Source organism: Anolis sagrei, chromosome 3 (genome assembly GCF_037176765.1).
Source record: "Anolis sagrei isolate rAnoSag1 chromosome 3, rAnoSag1.mat, whole genome shotgun sequence".
NCBI classification, from domain to species: domain Eukaryota; kingdom Metazoa; phylum Chordata; class Lepidosauria; order Squamata; family Dactyloidae; genus Anolis; species Anolis sagrei.
The window spans coordinates 252,696,806-252,709,103 of NC_090023.1; the positions used below are offsets into that span (position 1 = coordinate 252,696,806).

General features: G+C 38.5%; 1 protein-coding gene across 2 annotated transcripts in view; it reads right to left on the bottom strand.

Moving 5' to 3' along the window:
- The window catches only part of PLD1 (phospholipase D1), a 133,095-nt gene that overhangs the window by 27,418 nt on the left and 93,379 nt on the right, over positions 1–12,298 (bottom strand). For both annotated transcript variants that reach the window (XM_067466046.1, XM_067466045.1), the window contains exons 13-18: positions 8,130–8,240; positions 7,436–7,642; positions 6,692–6,908; positions 4,944–5,072; positions 4,546–4,664; positions 3,772–3,885 (exon numbers count right to left, since the gene is read on the bottom strand). In XM_067466046.1, coding sequence (XP_067322147.1) covers positions 3,772–3,885; positions 4,546–4,664; positions 4,944–5,072; positions 6,692–6,908; positions 7,436–7,642; positions 8,130–8,240 — 897 coding nt within the window. The remainder of the gene's footprint in view (positions 1–3,771; positions 3,886–4,545; positions 4,665–4,943; positions 5,073–6,691; positions 6,909–7,435; positions 7,643–8,129; positions 8,241–12,298) is intronic.

Consider the following 12,298-nt stretch of genomic DNA (forward strand, 5'->3'; position numbering starts at 1 on the left):
TTCTACCAATAGATTCTTTCTCAGGTATTAGTAGCTGGGACCATTAACAACCTCAGTATATCAAAAGAAAAAGGTTATGTAATGTTAGTGAACATTCTATCGTTTCGATTTGATATGTGATGTCTGATAAACATCATTCAGTTTGAGGTGAAGTCTCTCTACTGAAAAATAAATTTTGTCTAGCTGGGACTCTCATCTGATAAAAGCACCGACTGTCAGTTTACAAAGCTTGGGAAAGATGGATCATTTTCAATCTTGCAGCATCACAGGGAAATGCAATCAATCCGCATGCACTGTCTCCAATTTTAAACATATTTGCAGTCTTTCCACTAAGCAGTTGCTACATACAGACATGGTGCGCTGCCTTAGTGATTTATTTCCCACAGTGGAATCCACAAGATCTTGGGACAAAAAGTACTAGGTTCGTGGTTTCCAATCTTGAATCCCCATATGTTGCTGGACTTGAACATCCAGAAGTCTCACACAGAATGGCATTCAAGAATATTATCTAGGATAGGGATCCATTGATCACTTATACAGTGGCTAAGTTTTGTGTGACAACTATAAAAATAAGGAAGAAGTTTATGGATGATTTTACTTGTAAAGTTTTAACTTACTCATTTTTTAATCCATACCTACGGCTTTTATAAGTGTCATATATGAAGCTGTGTAGATCAACTCCATATTATCGACTTTCTGATTTAATGTTATGAATGTCTGGTCTTAATATTAACACTTTTTAAAAATCCTGTTCTTGATGTTTTAAAGTTTGGTTCCTGACCATAATAATAAAATTCAATCAACATGGAATAGCAGTGGTCAGAAATTATGGAAGTTGTCATTGATGACCCAAGTTTGGGAACAACTGTAGATGAGGAAGGTCTTCACACAAAATTTTAAAAATGCATATACATAAATAGCAAGCATATTGGTATTGATTTCTAGATTTATATATCCAGGGAATTACTTTTTGTTTAAAGAATCACACAAATCAGACTAGCCAAATAAGTCTAGTCTTAAATGACACTTGTTATAGGCAGTCCAAAGAAAGTATGTGCAGTATTTCAAATGCAACTCTGTTGAGAAATGCGTTTCTTTCCATCGTATATTGCTTCTGTTCAAAGTGGGTCCTAATAAACAAAAAAATCTGTGGGACCTCATTGATCTGAGCTGTTAATGTATAAGCTGATGGTACTTTGAAATCAGATCTATCAGCAGCCAGCCTCCAGTGTATTATGTTATATGCAAGTAGGACTCATGATTGCTCAGACAGATAAAGCAGACTCAGTGAAACTAGGGTGCCCTATAGATCAAGCTTGAGAACTGACCCTGCATAGATGTGTCTTCAGGTCACCTGTCAACTTAAGGTAATACCAGGAATTTCATAGGATTTTCTAAGGCAATACTTAAATGTGGAGTGAATTTTCCAGTTCCTTCCTCTAAAAAAGTGGTTCCCAACCTTGGTCCTCTAGATGTTTTGAACTTCAAATCCCAGAAATCTCAGCCATCTTACCAGCTGTTAGGAATTTAGGGAGCTGAAGTCCAAAACACCCGGAGGACCAAAGTTTGGGAACCACTGCTCTAAAGTATATTAGCAGCCCCCCTTCCAAGTACTAATTAGGACTGACGGTGTGTAGCTTCCAAGGCCAGACAGGATCTGGTGCCTCTAGTCCTATAATACTCAGCTGATTTCACAAGCCAACACAGATGCACCAACTCCTATAAAACCCAGACTTTAAGGCGGTAACTCAATTGAAATAACTCAATGCATTAAGTATCAGCACAGATTTTCTTGCCTTATGCTTGACAGTGGCAGAGCCCTTATTCAACTGTGGGAGGAGCTGCAGTAAAATCAAGGATAGATTTACTGCCCATGCACTTCAATGAATGAAAAAACAGCTGACAGCCAGAAGGCAAGGTTATCAGTCATAATCTTTTTCACACTCTGCTACTATAATATCCCAGAACCAAAATAGGCAGCCTTGAAAAATTATGTCCTTAACTGCCTGTCTGACCTGTTTAAAATTACTAATGAGCGGAAAGCTTACAGGCCTGCCAATTGCCTCTTTAATACAACAATTGCTCTGCCATTCATATACATACATATATATCTGAATAGTACTCACTGCCTGCTTCTGCATTAAAAAAACTATTTTAATTTAATGGAAATTGATACAAGTAACCTAGTATTCTGGATGTAGTTTGGAAACACTGCTATTCGGCAACTCTCAGATAGCTGCACTTCCCAGAGCAATTTATAGAGATGGAACAAATGCAGTTTGCAGGGAATAATTTCCTTAACAAATTGAACCCACAACATATTTAGGAGCAGCCTGTGGTTTCTGCAAATGCATTTGGCTATTTGCACACTTTATCCTATTTAATGGTGAGTTTAATTTTGCCATTAGAGACAAGTGAAGTTTTCTGCAGGTTTTTGTTCCCTGACATGTATAGAGTCCGATGCCACCCTAATCTATCACTCTGATTGGTTCGTATGTCAAATGTATGGCCATGTATTCTCCAAACTACATGAGTTGGCCATGATGCCAGCTTTTCAGGCTGTTCATGTAACACGTTTTCAATGTTGACTTTTGGTAACCCCATTATAGGGTTGTTTCAGCAAAGTATATTCAGAATATGTTTTACACTGCCTTCTTCTGAGGCTAAGAGTGTTGTGACCTGCCCATGGTTACTTGGTCGGTTTCCATTACTGAACAGGGATTTCAACTCTAGTCTTCTACAGTACTAGTCTAATACTCAAACCACTAAGCCATGATAGTAGATTGAGATAACCCCTTCATGTATATAGAAGATCCTACAAGTCTTGGTAGAGTTTTGGGTAATTACAAAGTTTATTTATTTATTTACTCTATACCCCGCTTTTCTCAACCCCGTAGGGGACTCAAGGCTGTTTACATATATAAGCAATGATTCGATGCCATGTAAACATACATATATAGTAAAATAAAAATAAATATGATAACAATAATTAAAACAAATCAAACCTGAAAGCAGTTATTAAAATCACGTTATCCAAAATAGTAATCTATGGTTTTTCCAAATTGTCATTGTGCTATTCCATAATTCTCTAGTGTGTTATCAACTGAACACTTGATCCCTTTAGGCTTTTCCTGAAGGTCTGGAAGGAGGGGGCTGATCTGATTTCATTTGGGAGGGAATTCTATAGCCAAGGGGCCACCACTGAGAAGGTCCTGACTCTTGTCCCCACCAACCGCACCAGCAAAGGAGGCGGGACTGAGAGCAGATGATCTTAACCTCCTAGCTAACTAATAGAGGGAGATACATTTGGAAACTGTGGAAGTTATCTATGAACTCCAATAGTGCCTATTTGAGAAATACTCAGAATCCTCCACAAAGTCCTACAAAGAACAATTTTTGCTAAAAAAAAAAAAGCATGGTTATCAAGACACTAGTATTTATAGGGAAATAAACCTCACTAAATTCAATAGGGTTTGCATCTGAGTAAATGTGTTACTCCTTAAAACAGAGTTTGATGTTTTCAAGCTTTTTAATCAATTTTTTTAAGGGCCAGAGCAATGGGGAGGGAGAAAAGAGGCTATCGTTAACAGTGTCCCATAATATGTCAAGAATTTAGTACTATCTATTAAAAGAAAGTGGCATTTGATGTACTGGTTTATGGCAGTTCCAATTTAAAGGATGTTTTACGAGACTTCTCCTGAGAAAAGACTAAAAACCAACCTCACAGCAGTGGGCCAGTAATAAATTTTCTGTGTCAAATGCCAATCTTACCTGTACTTTGGCATTCACTGCCTCAGGGACTTGGTACTTCAGATCATCAGCTGTTAGTTGGGATTTCGGCAGCAGGAAAGGGTATGACAGGGATCTATATTTGGGTTTCATGATCTTGAAGATAAAACAAAACAAAAACACCCACTGAAATGGACAAAAATATATATTCATAGAGATGTGTATATTTAATTTTAATATCACCCTGAGGCTGAAACTCTGGATGTATTTTCCTGGGGCTTAATTCTGAAGAAATACGGATAGAATTGTACTGCATATTTCTGGATTGTATTTTAGTTATGTTTCATCCTTAATACAGAAAATGACATTATTCCCACATTCAGAACAGTGACTAACCTCACAGTGTTGGAGCTCCTTAACTGAAATGGAACTGCAGAAATATATTTTCAGTTTGAAAGTTGTAGTTTGAATTATTTTATATTAAAATATATGTCTATTTCCAGCCATATATCTTTGCCTTTTCCACAGTTCTTTCTTCCTTTTGACACTTCACTAAAGGCATAGAGCCATTATTTCCATTTTCAGGCAAATTTGCCAATCAGAATTCCTACTGTCCAATTTTCATCCTTCATTAGTTTCACGAAAGTTGCCTATATAGTTTTTAGGCATGAGAACTAAAACTTCTTTTCTTAAAAGCTGAAGAACTGTCTGAGTCTGTATTTGTGTGGAATATTGGGTCTGATCTAAACAGGCAAAAGAAAAGAGTGGACTGATAAACACAATTCCCTACAAACACACACAAAACCCTATACCTACCTTTGTGAAATTCCAGCGCTGAATGAAGTGCCGAGCCACATCCCGTGCAGCTTTTCCATGTACCACAGAAGCAATGTCATGCCATGGCATCCTTGGCATAGTGTAGCGATCAATGAAATCTACGTAAATGAAAAAGGAATTTTGCATAGTAGTATCAGCTGTAACATGGATTTTGCATAGGCAGTGTTCTGTAGAGCACGGCTTCTTAAATGTTTTTCCACTTACAATGCCTTTCCACCCGAGATAATTTTACATGACCCCATATAGATATATAAAATAGATATGTAAAAATCAACCACTTACTGATAACAAACCAGCATTTGCAAGGCTTGCGAAACAGATTGTCCTTTTTAAGGAGTATAAAGCAAGTTGTCTAAATCAGAGGAAGGAAAACATACCAGCAAAGGGTTTATCAAGTTGAACCCAGTCTTTGAAGACAAAGTTGCAGTAATCTTTTCCATGCCAAAATCGGGTTTCACCAAGAAGCTCTCCAACACCTGTCTTCAAGCTGCGGATCGAACCTTTATCTGTCCCAAATAATCAAACATATTCAGACTTTTAAAACCTCTTGTTAACAAGTTCTCTCAACACATATAGTACAGATGAAGTTAGTGCTCAGCAAGAAACATTCTAGTGTGTGGGCTTAACATAGCTTCTGGATCTAATTCATATACTTACTCCTTTTCTTATAATTATCTTTTCATTTCTTGCCATGGCTCAGTAACAGAGCATCTGCTTTACATGTAACAGACCCCCAGTTCAATACTTGGCCTCTCCATGTAGGATGGAGAAAAGCCCTGAACCCCAAGAAGTCAATGGAAACAAAGATGGGCATGGGCACCATCGTTGTATCTGGAGTTCAAACCTACCCTTAGTGATATATTCTTCTTTAATGAAATGTGAAGTGATTTAATGCCCACTTCTGGTATTTTAGGGTTTTTAATTAGAAGAAGCTGTATGAGGTGGCACAATTTGTGATGGCATTTGTATATACTACTCTAAATTTTGCTCCTTTTGAGGTGGCGGAAGTTCACCATAAGCCAGAAATGACTTGAAGGCACATATCATCATAATCATCATCATCATCAATAATAATAATAATAATAATAATAATAATATTTATTTGTACCCCACTACCATCTCCCCAAAGGGGACTCGGAGCGGCTAACATGAGGCCTAGCCCAAAATTACAGTACAGCAAAATAAAATACAAAGAAGCAAATTAACATCAAAATAAAATACATGAAATAGTCAAATAAAATAAACAATTACTAAATAACATGATAAAAAATAGGACACAATAGGTGGGCCGAATGCACAGGATAAAATTGATAAATTGTATTTAACATTATGCAGTCTGTGTTGTTGACAGATAGCAAAGACACAAAGTAGCAAGCAAATCATTTCAATGTCTAAATCACTCTACTTACACTGAAGTAGTGGCTCTCAACCTGTGGATCCCCAGGTGTTTTGGCCTACAACTCCCAGAAATCCCAGCCAGTTTACCAGTTGTTAGGAATTCTGGGAGCTGAAAACCAAAACATTTGGAGACCTACAGGTTGAGAACCACTGCACTAAAGGATAGCATTATTGAATCATGTTACAGTATTACTTTAAGAATTAATGTGTAACAATGATTACATAATGTATCCAAAATGTTTATGGTATAAAATATATAAAATACAACATATATCCATAGGGTGTTTTATTTTTTACTATGACTGTTTTAGTTTTTGAATCTTAATGTATTAGTTTATCTATATACATGTTGCCCATGTGTCTATGGAATCTCTATATCACACCAAAACCTTATTTCTATATATTACATGTTTTGACTTTTTGTGTAGGCTGCCTTGGGAGGCCTTTGATCATTGACACAGAAATATTGTTAGCCCTTATGATATGAATATATAATTGATATATTGATGTATGTACTGATTAATACTGATAATATATGTAAGAAATTCTTGGTGTATATTCACACTTTTCCCCTGATCATGTCTCACTCTGAAATACAGCCAGCAAAGAAAATGAATCCAGCAATCCTTCCTTCTGAAGTCTTCAAGCTGTGCCAATGTCGAGGTCCAAGTCATCACTTCATGTTTTATCTCATATGATTGCTACCAATATGTCAAAGATAACTCACTTGAATCGCTGTCCACACTGCTCACACTGTCTGCATGATGTAGGCCATGTCTGTGGAGCTGCTTGTAGATGCTGAACCTGGCAAACTTCCTAGGTTTTCCTATCCCTTTCATTCTTGAAGGATCAGGTGGGTCATCAAAGTTGCCATATGATGAGAGTTTTACTGCAGACTCTGTTGGAAGCTCAGTATTTGATGCATCGGTTGTATCAGCTAAAGACTAAGGACAGAAAAGACACAGATTAAGGGTTAATCTAATCAGTTGGGAGGGGATAAAATATGGAAGGATAGAATCACTGAGTTGGAAGGCCCTCTATTCATCAAAAGGCAATGCTCTTTAATGGATGCCAATCAAATATTTAGTTGCAAATAATTACATGGTCTGATTCTAACTAAGTCTGAGATGGGAGATAACAAGGATCTTAAAGACTCCTGGAGCTGGAAAGAAGCCTATGCCCCCTCTTATCTAGTCCCCTGGGGAGAGTATACCATCTGGTCATCAGTGCTGGAATCCTCAGTTAAAGAAGCTCTTGCCTTCCTATTATTAATGGCATCCTCTTCCAAGTCAACACCCTCCAAAAATATTGGCCTGAAACTCTCAGCCAACACTGAGGAAAATCCCAAAGCTCAGGCACGTTTTTGTGCATGCAAATGAGAGCAAATGCTACATTCAGGTTCCCCAGAATCAGCTTGAACGTGGAAACATTCCACATCTATAAGCTTGGATTAAAAAATAATAATACTTACAGAGAGATTTGTTGAAGACTCAGACTTTGTACTTGTCATCCGTTTTGCACTGCCAACATCAGTTAGCCGATGTTCGTTGTCATCCCATCTGCCGTAAGCCAAGTCAATGCCTCCAACAAAAGCAATGGACTGATCAATGACCACTAACTTCTCATGGTGAGCCCACAAATACACAGTAGATGACACATGATCCGGGTGCCTCATCACCTTTGTAAGAGGAAAATCAGGTGCATAATCATTAAAAACACTAATGGGATTGTATTTACCCATTTGCCTGGCTTTCAATGATGACAAGATGAGGATAGTATACTACCTGCTCATCTGGGCTTATTTCAAAAATTTAAAAGAAAATATCCAAAGGGTTTTTTTCTTTTTTTTTGGGGGGGGGGGTGATGGGGGGTTAAATTAAGAAATGTTTACACATTTTAAATTATTTCATTTCATTTGTTTATATCCTGTAAGACACAAAGCCAAAAAAAGTATGATGTAGTGGTCTAGTTGACACCCCTCCAGAGGCCATTTTGGGGAATGTTGCAACAAAATATTTGACCTCCTGAGGACCCTATGGGTAGAAGGCCATCAATTTGTGCATGATGTACATCCCATTTTTCCATTCTCAGTTAGCTGAGGCTGTAGAATTGCTGGGTCAGAACTTAGATGAAGTAATGGGCTGAATGAGAGCCAATATAAATACCTTAATGTTGGGATGCAAACGCATTAAGGTACGCTTGGTATACTCGCTGTTGATGCCAAGAGCAAGCTCCACCTCTTTGTAGAGCATGACAAAGATTTTCACTCCTTGTTGCTGCCAAAAAAAAGAGGAAAATTTTCAGATAATATATGTGAGTGTGTCGATATGTATATGTGTATGTGCGCGCACATATAACTAGCTAACTAATTACTGGGACACAAGAAGAGGGTTTAACTTGATGGTGTGCAAGAATAAGTCATTGGCTACACATGGCATCTCTTAAAAGAGCTTTGCCTGTATGCTGGAAGCCTACTTAACTTCAACATATTCTGAAGCAAGGCAAATGACTTCTAGCAAGTCGCCTTCGACAATACGACGACGACTTCTAGCAAGATTTGAACCCCTGCTTGGACACAAATATCCACTGGATGATCTTGGGCAAGTCACATTTGCATCTCAGAGAAAGTCATGACAAAGACCTATCTAAATAAAACTTCCCAAGAATACTCTACGATAGTTTCGCCTTAGGGCATGTTTAGGGTGAAAATAAGTTGGAAATAACTTGAAGGTGTGCAACAACAAGTCATTGGTATGCAGTGGAATATTTCCCACAAGGATATTGTTTCATCTTCCAATCTTTTTCTTCCAAAAGCAAATGTAAAAACCCACAAATTAAAAAAAAAACTTTCATTGCCAACAATGCCTCTGAAGGAGGTCAATATTTTTACATGCACTGCTTTCTAGATATTACTACCTCTCTGTTGCTTTCAGATTTGTGACATTTTAAAACATTTTAAACAGTGACATATTGATATGTATTATCTTGATAACTTATCTAAAGATTAAAGATAATGTGCATGCCTTTTACATCAACAGGCATGTAATTCTTTAGCATTGAAATTTGGAGCTAAGCTTAATGCAACAGTTGCACAACTCCCTGTTGCATGAGTTCATTTTCTGTGTTCATGGAAAAAAGCCAATGTGCAGTAGCTGGGCAATGCAACAGAGCCTGTGGATGTACTGCAGCCCCACATGAACCAACACTAGATGCCAGCACTGCCATTCTGCCTAGATAATGTGGAACTATGCCAGCTGATTTTTTCACTTTGCTGGCACTGAATTGAACCTTGAACTGAAAATTCTACCCAGCCTTTATCTCTATTCCTCAAATTTCAAGAGATATGGTTGACAACATAAAAACTTATTTTTCAACCTGCATTTGCTTTTTTAAATAGTGAGTTCTGAAATTCTAGAATGACAATTTATAAACCCAATAACAACAACCTTTTCTGCCAAAGGTTTTTATTTTCACATTTCCAAAACATAACAGCGCATTTTAGAACATTTGCAATACTCTCTGCTGGATGTTTTATGTATTTAAATGTATCATGTTTTTGAATGAGTGGCATTTTATTTTCAGCGAACAGTACTTGGCATATTGCAGGAAAGATTACAATCGAGGGATAAGGTACAAGGCTTTCCTGTTTTGTTCCTGGATTCCTGCCTAAAGGCTAATGATGGGAGTTTTTCTTATCTTACCAACATGACTAAGAAAGAGACTATAAAGCAGGAGTGGGTTTAGAGGCACCGTTGGTTCCAAGGAAACCTTGGATAGCTGTATTCTTTGCATAAGCAAACTGCACCCCAATGTCCCCAAAACACCCAAGGGAGTGTTGGAGGACAATTTCAACACACTTCTTTTTGGACTATTTAGGCTCAGAACAGGCCTTTTATGAAATATAAAATGACCTGGAAATTAACTTCTGTGTCACTTTCTGTTAGAAGAAAAAAATGTGTTTCCTGGAACAAAAACATCCATGCCCCTCTCCCCTCAAAAACTTGACAAAATTGCCACCTTGTCACTTAAAAGGAGGTCACTGATGTTCAGTCCTGTGAAACAAACACAGGCATGGGAAATTCACTAAAGAGATAAATCTGTCTCCCTGCCACTCACATCCAGAGAAGAGAAAGGCCCCTCACTAGAAATGAAAGGTATATATATGTGTGTGTGTGTGTGTGTGTGTGTGTTTATTGAGATACATTGTGCTCTTACATTGTTTACACCTCTAGTCTGATGTAATTTAGAATGACAAAGATTTGGATAGATTTTGTTAAGAGCCCAGATATAACTAGTTACTCTACTCACTGTACCAAATTTCCTAAAAAGTCTTCTTAAACAAGAAAAAAAATCCATTGATCTGGGCTTAGATATCCTGGGAAATCAAAGCAAGCTTTCATTACTTTTGGACAAACTTGCACTTTCATTTCATCTCTTCTCAGGTTCAGCAAGATTTCTTTTTTCATTCTTCATATGAAACACTTTTCATTCTCCGCTTCCCCTCCACTTCTCTCTCTGATGGGTATATAGCAGCTTTCCTTTAGTTGGTACTCTTGATATATTTGGGAATTCCCATCCAAACATCAGAGCTTATGTTCAGAAATGCGAGGAGCTGTGATCTCTTTGACATTAAATCGAATCATGTCTGACTCTGGGGTGTGTGTGTGTGTGTGTGCTCATCTCCATTTCTAAGCTGAAAAGCCGGCATTGTCCATAGACACCTGCTAGGTCATGTGATCGACATGACTGCATGGAGTACCGTTACCTTCCCGCCAAAGCAGTACATATTGATCTACTCACACTTGCATGTTTTCAAGTTGCTAGGTTGGTAGAAGCTGGGCCTAACAGCAGAAACTCATGCGCTCCCCAGATTAAAACTGCTGACCTTTTGGACAGCAAGTTCAGCAGGTTAGCTGTTTGACATGCTGTGCCACCAGGGCACCCTTCCCTCTCCGTACTAGTAGCTTATAAGTAGGAAGAAGCCCTTGGTCTGATTCAGGATGGCCTTTCTTATCTCTATATGTGCTTGATTGTTATTGTTGAATTTCCCATTCAGGACCAAAGTACAGCACAACACTGAAAGAAAGAACCAACTTTGCTCACTTTTTTGACCTGTAGAACTTGGACAGGCAATTAAACTGCACTGGTAAAGGTCTTTGAGGTGGTTGGTGATTGAAAGTTCTCATTAAAATCAGCTTTCACCCAAAACTCAATAACATGGTCCAGCCAACATAACAATAAAGCATGGATGCAGCCAACTGATATGCTCTCATAATTAGATCTCTATCTTCTTGGAGTAGATCGATGCCTACCATTAGCAATGTAATGAGTCCATTTTGAATGGAGACACATATAATAAATCATGTCATCAGGGGATGGTATCTTTCTGAAAGATCCATTTGCAGTACTGCCACAACTGCCATTTGCATCATTTCACAGTCGGTGCCTTGGAATACAGCTGCCACTAGATAAGAGCACGGGTCATATAGTTCCTTCCATTTTGTTATGAAAAGGAGCTAGCCATTTTGAGCAGTTAAGTCAATTATTGGACATGCTTCATGACCTGGATCCTCGCTGGGGTAATTTATAAGCAAGGAGAGTCTCCGCAGATGTCCTCTTTTCTGACATTTTGTTATTCTCGCCTCTTTCTCAAAAGGAGAGAGGAAAGGAGGATTTGTGCAGAAAAGGAAGCAAGGGAACAACAGCAATTGGGCAGAAAGTGTGACAAGCTGACTTCAAATGGGGTCAGCCTATTTTGCCAAGGGGATTTGTAATTTGAAACACACACATTTTAAATACTTTTATACTCTATAACTATTCTTATCATAGCATGGACAAGAGTGATGTTGCCCACATTGTCTAATATCTCCATTGTCTCTGTTTCTCCAGGTTGCACCTCCAGAAAGGAGCCCCCGGTGGCGCAGCGGGTTAAACCCCTGTGCTGGCGGGACTGAAGACCGACTGGTCACAGGTTCGAATCTGGGGAGAGGTGGATGAGCTCCTCTACCAGCTCCAGCTCCTCATGTGGGGGCATGAGAGAAGCCTCCCACAAGGATGATAAAACATCAAAATCATCCGGGCGTCCCCTGGGCAACATCCTTGCAGACAGCCAATTCTCTCACATCAGAAATCTCTGAGGGCTACTTTTCTTATAAAAGAAGGACACTGCCGGTCTGCCAAGTTTTAAAGTAATGCACACACACACACATATCAGTACATACATTTTAAAAAACCCACAGCAGAAATGGCCTTTTGGGTATTCTAGAAAGAGATAATGTAGCTTGCTGGAAGTCCAGGGGTCCAGAGGTGATGGGAAATGCCTCCTGGACCTTTC